At 49.1% G+C, this 22370-nt stretch overlaps 2 protein-coding genes and 1 long non-coding RNA gene across 9 annotated transcripts in view; 2 read left to right on the plus strand and 1 right to left on the minus strand.

Annotated features, from left to right (window-relative positions):
- The window catches only part of Icam2 (intercellular adhesion molecule 2), an 18544-nt gene extending 9231 nt beyond the window's left edge, over window positions 1-9313 (plus strand). The window contains exons 2-5 of one of the 3 annotated variants that reach the window (XM_017801516.2): window positions 4873-4977; window positions 6552-6821; window positions 7975-8292; window positions 8981-9313. In XM_017801516.2, coding sequence (XP_017657005.1) covers window positions 4917-4977; window positions 6552-6821; window positions 7975-8292; window positions 8981-9168 — 837 coding nt within the window. In that variant the 5' untranslated portion in view covers window positions 4873-4916 and the 3' untranslated portion in view covers window positions 9169-9313. Of the gene's footprint in view, window positions 1-4643; window positions 4978-6551; window positions 6822-7974; window positions 8293-8726; window positions 8935-8980 lie in introns of those variants that run through there. The other 2 variants (XM_008846578.3, XM_008846577.3) reach the window with 2 other exon arrangements.
- Prr29 (proline rich 29) overlaps window positions 1-12628 on the minus strand; it is a 41468-nt gene extending 28840 nt beyond the window's left edge. Inside the window, exons 1-7 of one of the 5 annotated variants that reach the window (XR_607719.3) lie at window positions 12356-12626; window positions 12061-12136; window positions 11772-11878; window positions 10546-10766; window positions 10338-10408; window positions 9888-10149; window positions 9215-9289 (exon numbers count right to left, since the gene is read on the minus strand). Coding sequence is in view for 4 of the 5 variants with exons in the window: in XM_008846572.3 (XP_008844794.1) it covers window positions 10121-10149; window positions 10338-10408; window positions 10546-10766; window positions 11772-11878; window positions 12061-12136; window positions 12356-12415 (564 nt within the window). In the remaining variant the exon portion in view is untranslated. Of the gene's footprint in view, window positions 1-9214; window positions 9290-9389; window positions 10150-10337; window positions 10409-10545; window positions 10767-11771; window positions 11879-12060; window positions 12137-12355 lie in introns of those variants that run through there. The other 4 variants (XM_008846576.3, XM_008846572.3, XM_008846574.3 and 1 more) reach the window with 4 other exon arrangements.
- Window positions 11947-17095, plus strand: LOC115072607. The gene is made up of 3 exons (XR_003851648.1): window positions 11947-12038; window positions 13931-14099; window positions 16753-17095. It is a non-coding gene; the product is annotated as an uncharacterized LOC115072607 (long non-coding RNA).
- Window positions 17096-22370: the final 5275 nt, after the last annotated feature.

Consider the following 22370-nt stretch of genomic DNA (forward strand, 5'->3'; position numbering starts at 1 on the left):
AGAGGCCCAAGTCAGATGAGGATCAGATGCTCTCAGTCTCCTAAGGTCTGGATCCCTCCAGGATAGATTTTGGCTTCAGGAATTTGGGGGGTTGGACTGGGCTCGGAGCTCCAGCCGGGCCCAGGAAAGATGCTGGTCTAGGGCAACTGGTGGCCGTGCCACCCAGAGATACAAAGGAAGATGGGGGCAGGAGGCGGCCCCAAGGGCTCCTGCGCTGAGGACCTGGGTTGGTCTGGATGAAAGGATCAGGAAGCGGAAAGGTCAGCCCAGGTGTCCAGGAAAGAGGCTGTGTTGGACTGGGCTCGGAGCTCCAGCCGGGCCCAGGAAAGATGCTGGTCTAGGGCAACTGGTGGCCGTGCCACCCAGAGATACAAAGGAAGATGGGGGCAGGAGGCGGCCCCAAGGGCTCCTGCGCTGAGGACCTGGGTTGGTCTGGATGAAAGGATCAGGAAGCGGAAAGGTCAGCCCAGGTGTCCAGGAAAGAGGCTGTTCGGTTGTGCAGCCCAGGGAAGCAGAAGGTGAGGGGGGGCCAGAACCAGAGGACTCCTGGGGACCCCAGAAGGAACTGGGTTGGTCTGGATACAAAGGATCAGAAAGCAGTGGTGGTTCCTGTGGTGCCTGCACCAAGACAAGGAATGGGACAGGACCCAGGCTAGGCGGAGAGACCAGCGGGGGAGATGGGTGGGTGAGTGAGGCTGGGGGAATCAAGGTATGGAGGGCCTGATCGACTTACCCCAGAGACAGAGGCCTGCCGGTTGGAGAGAGGCCTGTCTGATTCAAAGATTTTAAGAACTATGGGACCATTTAGACTTTTAAAAACTGCATTTATTTAATTATTTATGTATGTATGTATTTGGGGATGGGCATTAAGCATGACACAGCATGTCTGTGGAGGTCAAAGAACAACTTCCAGGAGTCGGTCTCTCCTTCTACCCTGTGAGTCCTGGGGGTCAAACTCAGGTTGCCAGCTCCTATTCAGAACTTTTATTTCTTCTTAAAGTAAGCCTGAAAAGTTATATTTTTCTGAGATTTGTTCAATTTCGTTCCATATTTTATGGCATACATTATTTATAGACTAATAGTCTAATTTTTTAAAACTTTATTTATTATTTTTATTTTATGTGTATGAGTGTACTGCCTGCATGTATGTGAGTGCACCTGTGTCCTGCAATGCCGCAGAGGTCAGAAAAAGGCTTCAGATTCCCCTGGAACTGTAGTTAAGGACAGTTCGTAGCCGCCATGTGGGTGCTGGGAAATGAACCCAGGTCCTCTGCAAGAGCAGTCCGTGTTCTTAACCGCAGAGCCATCTCTCCAGCTCCTAATTTATTTTTATTATATTATTTTTTAGGGGAGGGGTTGAGAGTAGCCTGGATTAGCCTCAAACTCACAATCCACCTGCCTCAGCCTCCCAAGTGATGGGATTATACAGGTGAGCCATCATGCCTAGCTTAGTTTTATTTATTTACTTATTTATTTATTGCTTTTATTTTATGTGTCTATATGTATTGTGTGCATGTATGCAAGAGTACTCATGTTGTGCAATGCCTATGAGAGAGGGGGCATCAGATCCCCTGGAACTAGAGTTACAGACAGTTGTTAGCCTCCTTGTGGGTGCCTTCTGCAAAAACAGTCAGTGCCCTTAACTGCTGAGCCATCTCTCTGGCACCTTACTTTTTTTTAATTTTAATTTTATGTGTATGAGTGTTATGCCTGCATGTATGTAAGTGCACCCATGTTGTGCAGAGCCCGCAGAGGTTAGAAGAGGACGTTGGAGCCCCTGGAACTGAAGTTATAGGTGGTTGTTAGTTGCCAAGTGGGTGCTGGGGTTCAAACCTGGGTCTTCTGCAGGAACAAATAGTGTTCTTAACCGCTGAGCAATCTTTCCAGTCCCCTTTAGTTTTATTTTTAATTTTGGTAAGATGCACATAAAATGTGCTACATGTCCATATATATATATACATACATACATATATATGGATGTATATATATAGCTTGTTCATACTGTTCTGTAGCTAATCTTCAGAACCAATCTTAGAAAATGAAACCAGCCATGAACCACCTCCTACTTTCCCTTCCCAGCCCCTAGCAACCGCTCTTCTCCTATCCGTTCTGTGAGTTTGTATGCGTTACCCTTTACAGTTGTGCTTGTGTTTCCATAGATGTTCCTGGTAATGGTTGTTTGTGCTTGCTTTTTTGTTGTTTATTAATAGAGTGTACCAGAGCCTTGTCCAGAAGTTTCCTCTGGCCTTCTGCTGCCTTGCATTTCCCTCCCGAGGGTCTCCAGGGAATCCGGCCCTAATGCTGCTTCCTCGCACTGGTGGGCTGTCTCAGCTACCCCAGCTGACTGTCACTCACAGGGGCTTTTCAGTCTTTCCTAGATATGTGACCTTGTGTCTTAGCCTCTCTGTGTCTCTGTTTCTTTGGAGCAGTATTTTAGCTTATCAGGTTTAGGGAATAATTCATGACTATGTATAGAATGCTTATGACTGTGGCCAACCTGAAGTGGGTACAGCCAGGTGCCCCAAGGCAACATTTCCATCAGTGACAGGCCATACTGGTCCCAAAAGATTATACTGGAGCTAGAAAATTCATATCACCCAGAGATATCATAGCTGTCACAACACTAACACAAGGCATCACTCACAAATTCCTGGGGACACTGGTATAAACCTACCATACAGACAATTACATTAAAGTATATCACATTCAGCTATGTACCCAAAGTGTGTGCATCTAGGTTTATGTGGGTACACTATGCTGTACACACAACCACAAACTGCTTAATGACAGATTTCTCTGAACTTATCCCCTGGTTACCTGGCCTGGCTGGGCAAGAAGATCGCAAATTCAAGGTTAACCTGGACTACAAAGTGAGATCAAGGCCTGTGTGGGCAACTTAGTGAGACCCTGTCTCAAAATGAAAAATAAAAAGAAGGCCGAGGCTGTAACTGAGTAGCAGAGCGCTTGCCTCGTGTGCATGAATCTGCAGCAGTTTAATTGACAGCATTGCAAAAAATGAAAAAATAGGGAATGGAGAGATGGTTCAGCAATTAAGAGCACTTGCTGCTCATCCAGAGGACCTGAGTTCAATTCCCAGCACCCATATCAAACAGCTCGCAAGTGCCCCGCACTCAAGCTCCAGGGGATCTGATGCCCTCCTCTGGCCTCCATGCATGTGATGCACATACATACACTTAGGCACACATACATACACATAAAATAAATAAATCTTTTTTTAAAATGCAACAAAGAGAAACTGCTTGTTAATCTAAGTCTATAATGTGTTGCTATCTTCTTATTCTCCACTGTAGCTCCCAAAATTTCCCCAGCTATACAGTACCCCGGGCATCAACTCCTGTTCTCAGCACTGTGCCAGTACTATGTGAGATCAGACCCCACCCCCTGGTTACCCTTCCTTCTGGCATCATTCCAAAACTCAGCAGCCTCATCCAGGGAAGTCCCTGGATCCAGGCTGATAGCAACTGTTCTGGACAGCTGTATACAGCCATGATTACTTTGGGCCTCAGCCTGTGGGAAGGGCAGGACTTCCCAGTGTCCTCCAACCCAGGAACCTAGGTCACAGGCTAAGCAATTGATGCTTCCGCTGCCTGACTTCTTGAGGGCCTGAAGGTCTGAGAGCTAGTCTATACACATGGCCTCCCGATCTCAGATAGTGAGCCCTTAAAACACTGACGCTCTCTTTGGATAGGCCCTTTCTGGGATTCCCCTCAGAAGCAAGGAGACCTGCTCTTGTCCTTCCTGGTCCCCAGGGATCCAAGAGAGAACTAGGAGAGTAAAGTTACATGTGTGAACAAAATGTCACCTGGGAAGGCCTACTAGTCCATCAGAATTCACCCTGCCCGCCTCACCTGTGCCCTGCATCTGGAAAACCCTGCCTGGCCTGGAAACCTTCAGGCTCTAACCCTTCTAGACCATGGCTCTACCTGGAAGATGGAAGGGCAGGACACTAGTAGACAGGTCTAGAAAAAGGCCTGGGGTTTGAGGATAGGCTGAAGTCAGACTGTTGCCTGCTATCCTAGCAGTGAGTCACTGGAGAACTGCAGGCTGCCCTTTCTGAGGCTCTGGGCCCCATACAGTGCCAGTTTCTGCTGGAGATGAAGCAAAACACTAAGGTATGTGCAGACGTGTGCTGGTCATTAGCAATAGGACATCACATTCCTGCCTGGTTTCCTTAGAGAAGCCCCCATCTCTGGTCCTTTGCTATGGTGACCGTGTTCAAACTTTGGATATTGCCTTCTCAATATCCAAATATGGATATGACCCTAATAGGGGTCCTATGGTATTTGGAACTCCCCAGATCAGAGCCTTAGAGGGTTCATTGTGCTCTGTGAGGACATCACATTCCTGCCTGGTTTCCTTAGAGAAGCCCCCATCTCTGGTCCTTTGCTATGGTGACCGTGTTCAAACTTTGGATATTGCCTTCTCAATATCCAAATATGGATATGACCCTAATAGGGGTCCTATGGTATTTGGAACTCCCCAGATCAGAGCCTTAGAGGGTTCATTGTGCTCTGTGTACACAGCCCACAGGGATCCCATGTGCAAGCACATCCTTACACACGCACATGCTTGTTTGCATGTGATTCCCCCATTACTCTTCCTAGCACTGTGTAGGGAGCAGGCCACGTGGGAGGACCAGGTTACACCCCTGCTTATCAGCTGCTTCCCAGCTTCCTCTGCCTGAATTCTTGAGGGCCTGAAGGTCTTGGAACTGGCTTATGCACATGGCTTCCTGATCTCAGATAATGAGAGGAAATGAGATCACGGGCACAGAGAAAGCTACAGATTTTAGGTTGCAGCTCCAGCCTCTACTCCCTGACCTGTGATGTACATCTGTCTGTCTCCCTCCAGGCAGCCCGTGACTATTCCCCTGGAAACCGTGGACCCCATCTGAGATGTCTTATTTTGGTTGCTGGGGCCTGCCCATGGCCCTTCTCACCCTACTTTGCTGCCCAGGTAAGCTGGTATCCAGGGTTCCTTGCATGTGGCATCCTAGGGTGGGAGTTTTGCTCAGTTCCCTGGGCTTTGGGTGGTAGAGGGAGGCACACTGGCCTTGCAATTGAAGGTTTGAACAGAAGGACCAATCCATTGTGGGTACAGAAGCTTGTGTTTGTCTGGCTTTGGGACCCCCATGGCTTCAGGCAGTGGGTAGGCACTTGGACACCAGATGGAATGGACTCTACATCTCTGGGAAATCTGGTGTGGCAGGTTGCAGAGACTGGAATGGTGGGCAGTGGGTGGTTGGGGGCCTCAGGAAGGGTCTAAGAAAAGATGAGCGGGTATGCTAAGCCTGTCTTCAGAAAGGGCGTAGTGGACAGCAGCGGGGAGCAGACGACATTGTCCTCATTAGTATAATAAAGCGAAAATGAAACCCCTTTCAGTAGGTCAAGGGGACTGTGAAGAAAAATGCCACCTCATGCTGAGCACCCTGTGTCTTAGACTATCTGCCAAAAGCCTTCAAAATCGATTTCCCTGAACACTCAGGACCCAGGAGACACTAGCCTAGATGGATAAAGACAGTGAAGCTCAAGAGAGCAAATGCATCTGACCCCAGACCGTCCCGCCGATGCATGGCAAAGTCTGGGTTCAAACCCAGCGCTGTCTGCATGAAAAGCCCCTCTGTTATCACCCATGCCACTAGCTGACAGCTGAGTGGGCCATGTGGGGAGGTAAGAAGCACAGAACACACAGGGCCCTGCTGGCCAAGACCCCAGTCCTCACAGAGTGAAGGTAGGCACTGAGGGTTCCATCTGCACTCACCAGATACTTTCTAAATGCCTGGCATGCACAGAGCTTTATGGTCAACATAAGGGGAGGCATGCAAAACCCAGACCCAGTCTTCCAAAAACTACAAAAATGTCTGTGGAAGCATCAACAGACCCTTTCACTGTGGTCTATTACTTTTCAGGCTTTATCTCTAATATTCCTCCTCCTAGCTGAGCCCTGACCATGCTGGTCTCCCTGCTGCCTCAAGAATGCATGCTCCCAACAGCAGTCTTTGCACTAGTGTTTTCCTCTGTCTGAAACATGTGTCCACAATATGTATAAGGCTCACCACCTCCCTTCATCTCTACCTCAACGTCATTATCTTTTGTTAACCACATTATTCAAAAAAGAACCTATCCCCACATCTATTCCCTTTCCCTGGGGCTTACTACCACCCAAAGAACACCCTGATGGTTCTCTATCATTGTATGAGCTCAGAATGGACCACTATTCTCAAGGATGTCTTCATGGCAAAGGAAACACTGGGCTAGAGCTGAGGGGGCAGAAGATAGATGTGAGGAAGATGGAGCTTGAGCTGACAGTCAGGGATTGCAGGAAGGAACACCCAGAGGCAGGGAGGGGCTGGGAGGCAACCATGTGGGTCTAGACATGCAGCCACAAGCCTGACACAGGGAATGGGGCAGAGGGACCAGAGGTGGCTTTTCTTCCTATACCTCTAACCGTTGATCCTAACTGCTGGTGATAGAGAGCTCCACTGACAGGCATTAGGGACATGCACTGCACAATTGCTTCTGATCTTACAGGGTCTGCTGAGGCATTTGAGGTCTACATAGAGTTTGAGAAGCAGGTGGTAGAGGCCACTGAGTCTTTGAAAATCAACTGCAGCACCAGCTGTGCTGAGCCAGAACTGGGTGATCTGGAGACCCACCTGGTTAAAACAATGTTGGACCAGCATCCTAAAGGGAGGTGGAAGCTGTTCCTAGTCTCAAATGTCTCCCAGGACACCGTCTTCCTCTGCCACTTCACCTGTGCCCAGAAGCAGCAGTCAAGGGAACTCCGCATCAGAGTGTACCGTGAGTGTCTATGTACAGGTCTTCGCTCCCCAGGGCAGAGCCTGTGTCTACTGAATGGTCCTGAAGCTGCTCAGGTGACTGTAGGAGGGCCCGTTCACCATGGTCCTCACCTGCCTGGCCTCCTGAGTCACAAGCATCAGACCAGGCCAGTGGACTCTGAATCTGTCCACACCCCTGATTGGACTCTGTGAGTTGGCCTGCATCTCAGAAGCAGGCCACCCAGGTTTTGAACATTGTTCCAAGGAAGATAGCCTAACCAAGGTTTCAACAGATCCAGAAGTCAGTCCCAATGCAGTGTCTCCAGCATCTCTACACCAGCTCAGCCACCAGTGCACCCCATATCCATCAGGGAGCTGTCATACTCCAATAGCTCCTTCATCTCATGGGGACAAAGTAGAGGTATCATGAGGTAGTCTATCTTCTCCCAAGGACCTGTGGTAAATGTGTGACCATCACACACATATACACACCTGCCAGGACAAGCCAGGATACTCTTAAATCTTAGCTCCAGGTGTATCACTGGGACCCTCCCCATTACTGACATCAGTGGATCAAAATAATGGAAAGATGACCTAAATCCTGGATGGGGTGGGGATGAGTGGTGGAGAGGTATTCTAGTTTAAAAGGGAATCCAGGGTACCACCATAGTTCCTGATCAATGGGTCAGGAATCACATTGGTCATGAAGATGATCCCAGAGCAAGTCTGACTCCAGCGCCAGCCTTTTGAAGAACCCCATAGTCATTCCTCAAGTGCCCTCTTTCAATAGGCACCCTTCCAAATCTCCTGCAACACATCACTCAAGTGTTTAATTTGAAATTTGCATGTAGTATCAGGAAGGGAGGGAAACAGGCCCAGATTTTTTTTTTTTATAGCTTTCCAGTTGTTTGTACAATTCTGGATCTTCTTTTTGTAAATACCTGACCATCTCCATCTTTTCTTATTTTCCAAATTATGTCCACAGAACTAGCATCCAGCACATCCTGCACCCTGACCTACTTCCTTCTTTCTCTCCTTACAATGAGCAGGCTGAGCTCCAGCCCACTTCCTCTCACACAAATCCAGTTAGGGACCTGGACCAGGAGATGGGCCCTGGCCAGATGGGGATACATGTCCATGCCAACCAGAGACCTCCTTCTTTTGTCCTTTTGCAGAACCTCCAACAGAGGTTACACTGACACTGTGGCCCCAGAGGGTGCTGTTGGGTGAAGCCTTCACCATTGAATGTAAGACATCAGCTGTGAAGCCCCTTGAGAGCCTCACCCTCACCTTGCTCCATGGCAAGAAGATCCTGCAGATCCAGACCTTTGAGGACTCTGAGCCTACCCTCCAAGAAGTCACAGTCACATTCAACAGCACAGTTTCGACAAAGGACAGCCTCAACTTCTCCTGCCAGGCTGAGCTGGACCTGCGGCCTTATGGCGAGAACATCACTCACTGTATCTCAAAGTCTCAGCTCCTGGATGTCTATGGTAAGGAGACCCTTGGAGCAGAGAGGGACAGTGGTAGCACTCTCTTTTGGCCTCTTGAGGAAAGAAAATTCCCAATTCCCACTCCCAGGTGGTTTAGGTGGTTTAATCATAAGGCTTCCCTCCTAATAGCTCCTTCCCTGGTTCTCTCTCCAAGTTTCCATCTTGGATCCCAACACTTCCAAAAATCAGGAGAGCTCAACTACCTGGTTGGCCATTATTAAGCTGTGTGACCTTGACCACGGCAATAGGCTCTCTCTGGCCATGACTTCTCTCTGCAATGAAAAGTCTAGCTGGCCTGACCCCTAGGCTCCCCAGAGCACTGCCATTCTATGACCATTGATGACCAAAGCCTGTTGTCAAGGAACTTGCCTGAAACTCACTCAACTCTGCCAGAGGAGGGGGCATGGTCTAAACATGACCATGATTTCCTCCAGGCCATGGTATCCAGCCACATCACATGCTGGAGGAGCTACTGGCAGGGGAGTGTCTGCTCCACCTAGTGGTGGCCTAGAGCACCAGACCACAATTATCTTAGATGCCACAGTTTTCTGGAACCAGAGTGATTGCAGAATGGGGATGTGTGGGTAAGGAATGGTGGGTGGGCTCCCTGGAGCCCTGGGACCTGAAGAATTTTTTTTTTTTTTTTTTTCCCTGAAGATTTCTAAGACCATTGCTTCCCCCTCCCCAGTGCTAATGCCGGACAACCAGATGGTCATCATCATCGTGGTCGTGTCAGTACTGCTGCTTTTGTTTGTGATGTCTGTCCTGCTGTGCTTTATTTTCGGCCAGCACTGGCACAGGAGGCGGACAGGCACCTATGGGGTGCTAGCTGCCTGGAGGAGGCTGCCCCGGGCCTTCCGAACGCGTCCCGCATGAACTGACACGGCCAGTCCCCTGGTGGCTGCTGGAATTCAGCATGGCTCCTTCAGGGTATGGTCCAGCCTTAGCTGAAGGACTGACAGCAGCATGAGACTCTGGGGACGTTTTCTTCTTTAACCTTAATATAAACACTTGGATTTAACCCTGTGTCCTCCATATCTGCTCCTAGGATAACAGTCAACAGTTCTGGAGAGGGAAGGTGATAAATGTGACTTACTCACCCCCAATGTTTCCCTCAGCTCCTCCCACTTCCCTGCTCTCTCCCAAGGCTTTCCTTATCCTGTGCAGTTCAGGCCCCAGACATCCACCCACACCATTAGGAGCGACTGATTCCTACTGAGGGCCCATGAAGCAGAAGACATTCCATTCCCACCTGGTCCTCAGGACCTAAGGTTGTTCCTGGTTGGAGAGGAAGACAGCCCTGACTCTCCTTTCCACCAACAGTCAAGTGAAGGAGGGCCCGGGGGGAGAGGGGGACTGGGTGAACTGTAGAGCCCTCCCTAGCTGGGCCTCTCCCTGATCATGCTGCCCCCTAAGGGGCCTTAAGGAGCATGGAGACAAGAGCATCTTCTTTTCTCTTCTTGTCCCATTATCAGGCCAAAAGATTATGCCACAGCTTTTGTCAGAGAAAGGAGGGAAGGGCAAAGGCCAATTGGGGCTTTGGTGGAGAGCCTTGCTATGATTCAGGCAGGAAACAGTAAGTAGGTTGGGCTTACATGGTTTCTGGGCCCTGGTGAGGCTTGAAGGAACACTTCTGCCAGAACTACCAGCCTAAGATGGCAGTGGAGTAGAGAAAGCCTGATGCCCCAGGGTAGAGGGCCTGGCTGAGGCAGAGGGGATGAGAGAGGCCAGCACATGCAGAGTCAGCAGACAGTAGAGGGGAAGGTGGGGACTCCAGGGCTCTGGCAGGCCAACACTGAAGCTGGTGAGGCCCTATGAGTAGCCATCTTCATGGCAGGCTCTCAGCATCATAGTAGCCTAGGGAGACAACACCCACATCTCATTTCCTTCCTGCCTTAGTGGACCCCATGGAGGAACATAGAAAGGAGCAATGCAGTCCCTGGAGAAGTGATTGACAGGAGCCCCCACCCATAGAGCACATGGCCCTCCTGGCCTCCTGATCCACCCCAGACTTGTCCCTCTGCCTACCCACCCAGCCCCCCTACCTGAAGCCGGGAGTACATCTACACCAACAGTCTCTGTGGCACTGGGGGGTGGGGGTGGGGGCACAGCTCTCCTGAGAGGGAAGAGAGAGAAGAAAGATTCCTTCAGAGGCCCTGGGTGGCTTTTGAGGTTTTACTGCCAAGCCAGCTCTTTCAACCCAGCCCAAGATCAGGCAACTGGCCTCACCCAGACCCCTCCAATCTCACTTACATCTCCCTTGGCTGGGAGGCAGGAGGCCCTTGCTGAATCCTGGGTACACCCTGCCAATGGGGCTGATGTAGGAGAGTAGGAGGGAAAGGCGCTGGCCAGGGTGGCATGGGGCCCAAGGAGAGCACTGGGCTGGGCAGATAGTGGTGGTGGAAGACCAAAGGTTCTTCTTCATGCGTGTCCCTCTCCTCCTCCAGCTGCTGCTGTTGACTGGTCATATAGACCTGGGATTGTGCAAAGGGAAGAGGGGAGGTGACAGACAGCACAGGCTTGGCTCTCCCTGCCCCCACTGCTGCAAGCCTACATTAGTTTCTGCACATACTCATCTGAACAATGACTACTGTTTAGTGTGCTTTCACTGCATGCAGGCAAGGCACTTTGGAGACATTCATTCCTTATCTTGAAGTGGGAGAACTGAAGGAGAAAGAACTTGTCTAAGAGCCTTAGTCAGTAACGGGCAGCTAGGGACCAGAAGACTCCTAGGGACTCCAGAGCAAGTGCTGGGAGTCTACAAAGCTGCCTGTGCTCCTGTGTCTTCTGGGACCCTTCGGTGAGGTGGGATGCTCATTCCAGAGCCTCCTGAGGAGGCGGGAACTCAGCAACAACTCAGGATCTCCACCTACCTGGACTCCCCTGACCAGCGCTGCCTTGAACCCCTTGCTGCCTTCTGGAGTCCCCTCTCCTTTCTCAGACCTCACACCCCTCACCACCCCCACCCTAGGTTCAAAATCCAACTTGGCTCTCAAGGGCTGATACTAAGGCCACCTGCTGTCCTCATAGGATGCTTCCTCCCTCATCAGGTGTACACTCACACTGTGTACCTCCTGTGTGCCTGTCACAGCCCACCCAGACTTCATCCACCATCATTCACCTATCCATTCACTTGTTCGACAAACCACAGTTGTACCCCTGGAAAAGGTTTAGCACCAGGATCCAGGCACCAGGGCTCCTGCCCTCCTGAGGTCTAAAGTCCACACGGAAATAGCCTTGAAAGCAAGACCCTGAAAGGGAAAACCTGAAAGCAAGACTAGGGTGGTGGTAGAGATTTGGTGACCCCACCTTCCAGACTGGAAGCTGACACTGGGCCTTGGCACATAATAGAAACCAAAGGGTCCCAGCAAGAGAAGTGTGAGCTGGCCTCCTGCTACTCTATACTGTGTCCCCTTTCTCCAGGGGAGACTCCCAGTTGAGTCTCCACCCTGAGGCCCACTCCCACACACCCCACACACCTGTGGGCTGGGCCACTCAGGCCAGGGGTTCAGCGCACCGGCCACCATGCGACTCAGTAGCAGCTGATGCATCTGTGCGTTCTGCAGCATCATCAGCTCCAGCAGGTCTGGCGGGGGGGGGGGGCGCGGTTCAGCAGGCCCATCCGGGCTCCCACGCTTCCTTCCCTCCTATGCGTAGACCCAAGGGCGTTTAATTTGGACGTAACCCAAGGAAGGAGTGGGGTGCGAAGCATAGGTGCTCCAGGGTGCGGGGCAGAAGGGAGACAGGTAGGTGACTGGGGTATCTTACCTTCCTTCACACGGCTGGGCTGCGGGGGCAGGGATGGGACAGCCCAAGGGAGGGGCTGCAGGATGGTCACCCAGGGCTGGAGACGCAGATGGGGAGACTCAGCCAGGCCAGATGGGATGCACACGTCAGGAGCCCCCCATCACCCCCATCCCGTACCTCCCTCTCAGTGCCTCTGCTTACCACGGCCTCCTGCCCTCTTCCTCTGTTTTGGGACCTTGCTTCCCCACCTCCAGCTCCACAACCCCCACACCACCTTCCCTTCAAGGCAGCATCTGCTCCCTCGCTCAGCCCTCACCATTGTGGCTGTACTCTGAGATGGGGCACCGCTCCCGCTCCAGCTGGCTTGGGAGGCCATGGCCCTGCAGGTCAGAGTTACCTCGGCAACTTTGAGGACGCCAGGGAAGGCTCCTCCCAAAGCGTGCAAGCACCATCCTGGTGCCTGGGAAACAGCTCAAGTCCCCGCCCTGGCCCTCCTCTTCCTCTAGGATTTCAGGCCCGGTCTTTCTTCTGGAGACCCACCCTCAAGCCTCCTGCTTCCGGGCTCCCCACACTTCAGTCTGCTCATCCTCCTGCACGTTGTTCCGGTGCTAACCCTCAGTACTGTGCCTCGGGGACGGGACGGGGGGGTGGGGGTGGGAGAACACGTTTGTTGAGTGAGCAGCTGGGATGACTTGGTTTCTAGGTCCCACAGAAATAGAAAATTTTATAAGACACTGCTTTGAGGGTGTGAGGCAGTTGAGTGACAAGGACCAAGGGTCTGCTCTCTGCCAATCTAGGAAATCACTCTTAGGAGAGAGGCATCCTAAGAACCACTGGGTTTCTGGAGGAGACCACCAGACGAGCCAAATTCACAGTCAGGGGCTCCAACCTAGAATGCCTAAAGTTGTTTGTTTCTTTCCTGCTGCTGTGTGCTCAGTTGGCTAAGGCTGAGCCACTCACTGCCCCTTAGAGGTGGAGAAGGTGAGCAGTCCAGCACTAGAATTCAGTGAGTGTCCCCATATGTTCTGGAAAGGTTACCAAAGTGATCATTCTTCTGACAGGAAGTGAGCAAGGTCTCTGTTACTCAAGAACAGGTGAGAGGGGAGATCTATTTCGGCAGCTGTGACATCCTAAGATAGGCCTTGAGCAGCAGTCCAGGAAAATCCCAACAGGAAGCTGGGATTAGCACCAGGGACTCACCAGTCCCCCATCTTCCACTTCTCTGCTCCCCTTCCCCCACACTCCTGGAGCCTAGAACCATAAAGAAAACTCCCATCTCCCCTTGCTCTTTAGTGCCTGTTTGTTGGTGATACTGTTACCAGATTTATCAGGATCAGAGCAGTGCCCTCTTAGCCCTAGTAAGCCGCACCTGCCACTCATCCTCAATAAGCCAATTAAAGAGCTAAACTAATAATAAAAGCAGAAAGGGGAGATTTCTTTAATGTGGCCACATTGGGAAAAAGGACAAAGTGATCCAGTGACACCCCTCCCCATCCAGTCCATCTTTAGGGTCTTGACATGAGGTTTGAGCAGAGGGCCAGAAGTCTGTAGATCTAAGCAGTCCTGGTGTGGTCATACCCATCGTTGGCCCATCATTGTCTTAGCTCCAGTCTCTCCTACAAGGTGATCTGACAAGTTGTCACAACTGTGCAAAATCTCTTTCTGGGAAACAAATCCCCCCCTCTGACTGGTACCAGGCTTTAGCCTTCTCCTAGCATCAAATTCCTGGGGAAATTCCAATTTCTTGGGGACCACTGTTTCAATAGTGTGACAGCCAAAGGGAGAGGCACAAGTGTCTCTTAGAATAGTCTCACCCCTGCCATGCCAGCTACAATATCATTTCAAAAGCCAAAAGTTAGCTGAGATCCTGCCCTCTCCATTCACATTCCAGGAAGAAAGGCAAAGCCAGACACAGCGCTCACCATCAGCAGACCTTCAACAAGGAAAGGCCTGTGCAAGAAAGTGCCTACGTGAACACTGAAGACACAGGGTTGCACCCTCCCTGGTTCTGAGATTGGGAGGAAATGGAAACAGAAGAAAAAGACCACACAGAGTCCCCAGTGGGTGAGACAGACTGGGCTGAGGACATAGCTCAGTGTTAGAGAACTTGGCTAGCACGTCCAAGACCCTAAGTTCAATACACAATACCAAGAAAAGGAGAGTACATAAAGAATAAGGGAGGCCTCCATCACTGGAGGATGGAGATCCAAGGGCCATAGGAGAGAGGAGACAGTCCGGGCTGGGGACCACCCAGGCAAAGGCATGGACGCAGAAATGGACAGGGCCTGAGATGACCCAGTGGGTTCAATTATTTAGGAGGCCATTATACATTATATTGATATACTGTCACTTGCCGTTTGAGCTCACTGAGAAGCTGGCTCTGGAAGCAGAGCTGTCCTCCATCCCTACCTTTTCATACCCAAGCATGTTTGTCTCAAAATGTCCTCCAAGGCCCCTTGTCTGGGGATGGGTTGGTCCCTCTAACTCTGACAGGAAGAGAACAGCAGAGCAGCCCAAGAGTAAAGACGCTATGCCCTTGAGAACAGCTAGAAGGTAAAGGATTCCCAACAGAGGTTACTCTGTTCATCCCTATCTATAATGGGAAAGAGAAGCTGGAAGTTCAGCCGTGGGAAGCTCAACCCCAAGAAATTGATATTTCCTCAGGAATTTTATGCTAGGAAAAAGAGAAGCTCCTCTGCTATATATTTTGAGCATCTGATTTGATAATGTTTTCTCTCTCTCTCTCTCTCTCTCTCTCTCTCTGTTTATTTTAGCTTGCTACATACTTAGTAAACTCAATCATTCAAAACCAAAAGTGTGGGGCTGGAGAGGGGGCTCAGTGGTTAAGAACACTGACTGCTCTTCCAGAGGATCCAGTACCCACATAGTATATGTATATATATTATTGATCCCACTTTATGTGAGGAAACAGGCTAGGTAACCTGTCTAGCTGGTTACAGACCAGTCTGAAACACCCTGGCTAGGAAACCAGTTGGTCTCTGGGTCTCAGACTATTTCTGGTATGCAAAGGGAGCGTAGAAGACCCGGGTTCGAATCCCAGCACCCACATGGCAGCTAACAACTGTCTGTAACTCCAGTCCCAGGGGCTCCAACAGCCTCTTCTGTCCTCTGTGGGCATTGCACCACACAGGTGCACTTTACCTACGTTCAGGCAATACACACATAAAATAAATACAATAAAATAAATAAATAAATAAATAAATAAAACCCAAAAGTATGGCTATAACTCTTTGGAACATATGGAACAAGCAGACACAGGTCTGACCCAAGAGACTGGAATTTGAGGTTATAGAATGTAAGCATCACCATCCTGGTAATGGGCAGGTGTTGAGCAGGAGAGAATGGGTGATGTACATAGCTATGTTTAGAAAGATTCATCTTGTACCTCACATCTTTATATCAGCCCCAATTCAATGGCCATTTGTTTTTTGAGACAGGATCTCAGGTATACCAGGCTGGCCTCAAACTCCACACATAGCCAAGGACAGCCTTGAACTCCTGATCCTCCTGCCTGTACTTTCCAAGTGCTGGCACCACAGGTATATGTTACCACAGCTCACTTATTTGTGGTGCTGGGGATCCAACCCAGGTCTTCATGAATGCTAGGCAAACTATCAACTGAGTCACATTTCCAGCCCAATAGCTGAAATTCTAAGTAAGAGATGCTTCACAGGGGTGTGCCCTCCCAACAGAACACTCCAGCCATTAACCATCCTGACATAGACTATCTATTGACGTAGGAAGATGTCAAAAGAGTTGAGTGAAAAAAAATCAGTAGGCATAGTGGGACCTTATTTGATTTGTCTTTAAAGACTTCCTTTGGGAACCTTTTGTACTTAGAATCCTTACTACAGACTCAATTTTTGATTAGTTCTTCCTAGAAATCTAAATGATAAGATCTTATTTTTGCTTTTAAAAATCCCATGTATTGGGGCTGGAAAGACAGCTCAGAGGTTAAGAGTTCTGGCTACTCTTGCGGAAGACCTGGTTTCAGTTCCCAGCATCCACATGGCAGCTAACAACTGTCCGAAACTCCAGTTCCAGAGGAATCTGATACTCTCTTCTGACCTCTGTGGGCACTGACACGGGTGCACTTACACACATACAGTCAATTCATTCATATACATAAAAATAAAAATAATGCGATTTTTTAATCACATGTATAGGAGCTAGGGAGACGGCTCAGTGGTTCAGAGCACTTACTGCTCTTCTGAAAAACCTGGGTTCAGTTCTCAGCACCCATATGGCAGCTAACACCATCTAAAACTCCAGGTTCAGGGGATCTGAAATTTTCCTCTGGCCTCAGCAGGCACTGCACACACATGGTGCACTTACATGCATGTAGGCAAAACACTCATGTACATAAATAAAAATTAAAAAACAAAATATTTTTTAAACTCTCACATATATAGGACTGGAATGTAACTCAGTGGGAAGATCATGAGCTTCATAAGTGAGAGGCACTGGGTTCAATCCCTAGCATCACACAAGTATACAAATCATAGGCATACACTTGTATATTTAGAAAGAGAGAGAGAGAGAGAGAGAGAGAGAGAGAGAGAGAGAGAGATTATGTGTGTAAAGAGAGAAAGAGAGATCCAACCATTAGCGCCTGCCCCTGCCCCCTCCTAACCTCCCCAGGTCTTCTGCTTCTGGTTCCCTTACTTACTTGACTTTCCATTTTTTGTCCAGGTGAGACAGGCCAGGAGTCTCAGGAGCACCTCCAGCACTGAGGAATGTGGGAATTCTTAGGTGTTGGTCAAAGTGTCTCCAACACAGACCCTCTCAGGGACACCTCACGGGCTGATGCCCATATCACCCCACTCCTGAACATGCTCCTTACTGACTTTTCTCCCATCCCCATCCTTTCTTACTCTGTTACAGTGCTCCTGGGATCCCCTTCCAAATAAACTACTCACTCCCAAATCCTTCCTACCAGGTCGGCTTTGGGAGGTTCCCCACTTAACTTTTTCTCCACATCTGTCCCTCCCATGGAAAACTGGTAAAAGATACTGCTATAGTTGTTCTATTGTAAACCTGCTTCAGAGAAACAAAATACTGACAAAGAAAAAAAATCTGTCTGGGTGTAAAATGGATTCAACAGAGGCAAAGCTGGAGGCTGAGACTGGTGATGAGGCCGCCACCTTCATCCTCCTGAAAGGAGCCTGGGCAGGTTGGAGGAAAACAGGTGGGAAGAGGTGCCTGTCCCAGTCACAGAGACATAGAGCTATGTGTTAATCCGATGTGAAACTTGAATTTTACTTTATTTTTAAAAAATATTTCATTTATTTTTATTTAAAATAAAAATATTATGTGAGTGCACCTGTGCAATGCCATGGAGATCAGAAAAGGGCTTCAGATTCCCCTGGAACTGGAGTTAAGGACGGTTCATAGCTGCCATGTGGATGCTGGGAATCGAACCCAAGTCCTGTGCAAGAGCAGTCAGTGCTCTTAACCACTGAGCATCTCTCCAGCCCCAAGACTTGAGTTTTAGAATACAAGGCTGAGATGAAAATTCTCTGGTTTGTAATAATTTTCAAGTTCTTTTTTTAAAATTTATGATTATTTTTTATTTTATGTGTATGAGTGTATTGCCTGCATTTATATAAGTGTACTCGTGTTGTGCAGTGCTCTTGGAGGTCGGAAGAGGGCGTCGGAGCCCCTGGAACTGGAGTTACAGATGGTTGTTAGCTGCCATGTGGGTGCTGGGAACTGAACCTGGGTCCTCTGCAAGGGCAGCCAGTGCTTTTTCTTAAAAATATTTTATTATTTTTATTTTATGTGTATGCGTGTATTGCCTGCATGTAGGTGAGTGCACCCATGTTGTGCAATGCCCGAGGAGGTCAGAAGAGGTAGTCGGAGCCCCTGGAACTGGAGTTACAGGCAGTTGTTAGCTGCCATGTGGTTGCTGGGATTCGAACCTTGGTCTTCTGCAAGAACAACCAGTGCTCAACCTCTGAGCCATCTCTCCAGCTCCCCAGTGTTCAAGTTCTTTGTCAAAGGATATCTGGAGCACATCCCACATGAAGGAGGGAAATTCCCAAATAGCTGCCTGGGCTCTGTCCGGGAGTTCTGTCAGCTCAGGAGAGCAGAGGAAGTGATCAGCTAGCTGCTTTCCAGCCCACTATTATTTTCGTTCAGATATTGAACTCTCCCCATTTCCTCTTCATTTTGTCCCTCAGTACAGACTCGTGCTTACATCTTTGGGTTTTTCCGTGTGTGTGTGTGTGTGTGTGTGTGTGTGTGTGTGTGTGTGCATGTGTGTGTATGTGAGCGTGTGTGTGTGTGTGTGTGTGTGTGTGTGAGCGTGCATAGCCATCTGTGCTTGAGGAGGCTGGAAGCTGACATTGGGATGTCTTCTTCCACTGCTTCTTCACCTTGGTTTCTTCAGACAGGATCTCACTGAACCTGGAGCTCATCATGTTGGCTAGACTGGCTGGTCAGTGAGCCTCCTGGATCTGCCCATATCCACCTCCCAGCACTGGGCTTACAGATGTACACCACCACACCATCTAAACTCAGGTTCTCACACTTACCCAGCCTGTCTCCCCAGTCTCTGTTTGTTTATTTTGGGGGGCAGGGTTGTATGTGTGTATCTCAGGACAATTTGTCCTCCTAGTTGCCAAGGTAAATCCATTTCTAAGGCTAAACCTGGAAAAAGATTTGTACTCAAAATATGTTCATCATAAGGCTGGGCATGGTGGCAAATGCTTTTAGCCCTAGCACTTGAGAGGCAGAGGCAGGAGGACCTCTGTGAATTCAAGGCCATCATGGTCTACATAATGAGACATATCAAAAAGCCACAAAACAAAAGGAAAACCCACGTTCATCACGGTGGTTTGTTTGTTCGTTTGTTTTATTGTTCTTGTTCGGTATTTTTGAGACGGAGTGTCCCTGTAGCCATAGCTGACCTGGTACTCAGGTTGGTCTCGATTTTTCAGAGGTCTACCTGCCTCTGCCTCTGCCTCCTGAGTGCTGGGATTAAGGCGTGTGCTACCATGCCTGGCTCACAGTGTTTTGGTTTTTTTTAGTGTTTTCTTTGTTATTCTTATGTATACGCATGTATTGCCTGCATGCACCTGAGTGCACCCATGTCATGCAGTGCCCACGGAGGTCGGAAGAAGGTATGGGATTCCCTGGAACTGGAGTTACAGACAGCTGTTAGCCACCATGTGGGTGCTAGGATCTGAACCCAGGTCCTCTGCAAGAGCAGCCAGTGCTCTTAACCACTGAGCCATCTTTCCAGCCTCCACAGTGTTATTTTTTAAAGAGTTGAAAATTGAGCATTACCTAATAGGAGAACAGTTGAGTGAAGGGCAGCATTCACCCAAAGGAACATTGTGCCATCATTAAAACCCTCAGAACTGAGCTGGGCTGTGGCGCACGCCTTTAATCCCAGCACTTGGGAGGCAGAGGCAGGCAGATCTCTGTAGGTTAAAAAGAAACAAACAAAAACAAAAACAAAAAAAACCGCTTCAGAACTAGAAAGGTGAGCTCCTCACTTCTTTATAAGAATTCAAGCCATCCTCTGTGTTTATGTTAGACACAGATGAAGAAGAACCACCAAGAGCAACAGCCAAGCATCAGGCCTTTTCTTGGGCCCAGTTTAGAAAGAGACAAGGAGCTAAAATACAAAGTTTGGAGGAAAAAGACAATGTGCCACTCTGCAGAATTCTGTAGTCAATGTAAGGGAAGAGGGGGCCTTGGAAGTAAACCAGCAAAGGAATTTTGTCTGCATAAAAGCTCTCCCGTCACTACCTCCATCAGTACTGGTTGTTCTTGTGAGATATGAGTGTGCTTTTATCCAACAGGTGGCACTCTGGGGACATTACAATATGTAGATCTGGGTCAGGGAGATGGCTCCATGGGTAAAGGTGCTTGCCACCAAGTCTGGTAATCTAAGTTCAATCCCCAGGACCCACATAGTGGAAGGAAAGAACTGACTTCCACACAAGTGCAAGCACACCATAGCACATGTACGGTGGTACACGCCTTTAATCCCAGCACTCGGGAGGCAGAGGCAGGCAGATCCCTATGAGATCAAGACTAACCTGAGTTCCAGGACAGCTAGAACTACATAGTGAGACCCTGTCTCAAAAAAAAAAAAAAAAAAAAAAATCGTACTGCTAGAGTGCCCTCGGATGATGACCTATTTTCTTTCAAGGTCCCACCCATTAGAACTGCACTACAAGGAGCTGGAGAGATGGCTCAGCAGTTAAGAACACTGGTTGTTCTTGCAGAAGACTGGGGTTCAAATCCCAGCACCCACATGGCAGCTAACAACTGTCCGTAACTCCAGTTCCAGGGGATCCAACAGCCTCCTCTGACCTCCGAGGGCATTGCACAACACCAGTGCCCACATGTAAGCAATACACACATACAGATAAAAATAATAAATAAAATATTTTAAAAAAGAACTGCACTACAAAATGGAGTCTCAGAGCCTTCCCTCTCAGGACCTGTGGAACTGGGGAGCCACCAAGAAAATCTCTGCTAGAAGTTCCAGGAAATCCCTCTGAACAAACAACCCAGGGAAGAACCTGACTGCTCAGGCTGGGGTCAGGGGGTATGACATACCCACTCCCTGTGGGTTAGAGTGGGACTTGCTGGGAGGTGATTCCACTTTGCAGAATTCACTTATTTTTGGCTTGAGTATAGCACAGTGTAAGTTAGATTAAGGAAGAAGAGGGGTTTTTGTTTGTTAGCTTTGGGTTTTGCTCACATGATAGGACAGAGATGGAAAAGGTATATACTCTGACTGGCTCAGATGTCTATGATAACAAGTACCATCCACCTGACTGGATTAGAAATGCCTAGGAGATTAGTAAAGCGTACCTTTGGGTGAGTCTCAGGGTAGTTCCAGAGAGGATTTGATCATGAGGGTTCTGAGCTAATCAATAGATTAATCCCTTGATGGATTCATTACAGGATGGTATTGGGGGGAGGTGGTAAAAAGGAGGTACTCTGACCAAGTTAGAGGAAGTAAGTCACTGAGTGTCCTGAATGGGAGCAGTCACTTGATAGTAACTGTCCTGAATGTGTCTCAAGCCACTAGCTTGAGTGTGACATCCAACATGTGTCACTGCTTCTCGGGAGAGCTTAGGACAGGCGCAACGGACAGAAGAGATTCTCACACACGACTGTTTGATTGCATTATGCATTTACTAGGTCAAAGCATAACAAACACACATCAATACAAACACTCAAAGGGAAACCCGGTCCTCTAGCAGTTAAGAGTCCCAAAGTCTCTTGGAGTACCTTCCAGAGGTTAAGCCTTCAGGCACTCCATGTGGAGAGGTTCTCTAGTCCGCCATGATCGGTGCACTCTCCCGGCTGTGGAGCTGTCTCTCGCAGGTTCTGATCACGTCCGGTCGTGGCAGACTCCATCAGTCTCTGGCTCTCAGGCTCGGGTCCTCGATCAGGTCTCAGGCGAGGCTCCGGTCTGGTCTCGGGCAGAGCTTCAGGTAGCGGTCTCAGGTTTTGGGCAATGTGCCGGGATGAGGCCCACGGATTCAGAGTCTCGTGTGGCCAAGCATCAAAAGAATCTTTTTAGCTACCAGATTTTATATATTTCTTTTCTGGCTGAAGTCCTTCTGACTTACGTCAGTAACTTCAGTGTTTTCTTGAGATATGGCTCACACCCTGTGGTCACTTATCACCAACACACAGACACTCAACTCACATAGGTTCTGTTTGGTTGCTGAGTTACAACTTAGCTTCTTATCTACTTATCTATTTCACACAGTGTCACAGCAATGTTCAGTTTGGTTTCAGAGTTTACAGAGTTAATATTCATCTTTAATTTCTGATTTCTAAATTCCTAATAAATTCCTAATACATTCAGTACAAGGACATAGTCTAACGCTGCGGAGCAGTCACAGTGGCAGGGGCAGGAGGCAGCTAGCCACATCACGTTCACAGTCAAGAGCAGGGAGAAATGAATGCCTGCGTACTCGCCTGCTTGCACTCAATTCACTTTCTCTACTTTTAACACCGTTCAAGAACCTCCTGCCTAGGGAACGCTACCACTCACTGTGGGCTGTGGTTTCCCACATCAGTTAGCTTAATGTAGAACCCTGAGACCCTCTTCATTCACCCGCTACCCCCCAATCCCTCCAGACCCTCACTAATTGCTCTTTTAGCTTCTGTAAAATGCTTGGCTGCTGCTTTAGACATGCCTAGACATGCCCTGGCATGCCCTGACCCCGCCCCCCTGCCTGTTATTCCCCGCCCCCTTCCAGGAAACTATATATTAAGCAAGCCCGGGCATGAAAACTGCCCTATAAGGTAAAAACGGAGACTCCTGGCCC

The sequence above is a fragment of the Nannospalax galili genome, unplaced genomic scaffold (assembly GCF_000622305.1).
Source record: "Nannospalax galili isolate Female #2095 unplaced genomic scaffold, S.galili_v1.0 scaffold1023, whole genome shotgun sequence".
Classification (NCBI taxonomy): domain Eukaryota; kingdom Metazoa; phylum Chordata; class Mammalia; order Rodentia; family Spalacidae; genus Nannospalax; species Nannospalax galili.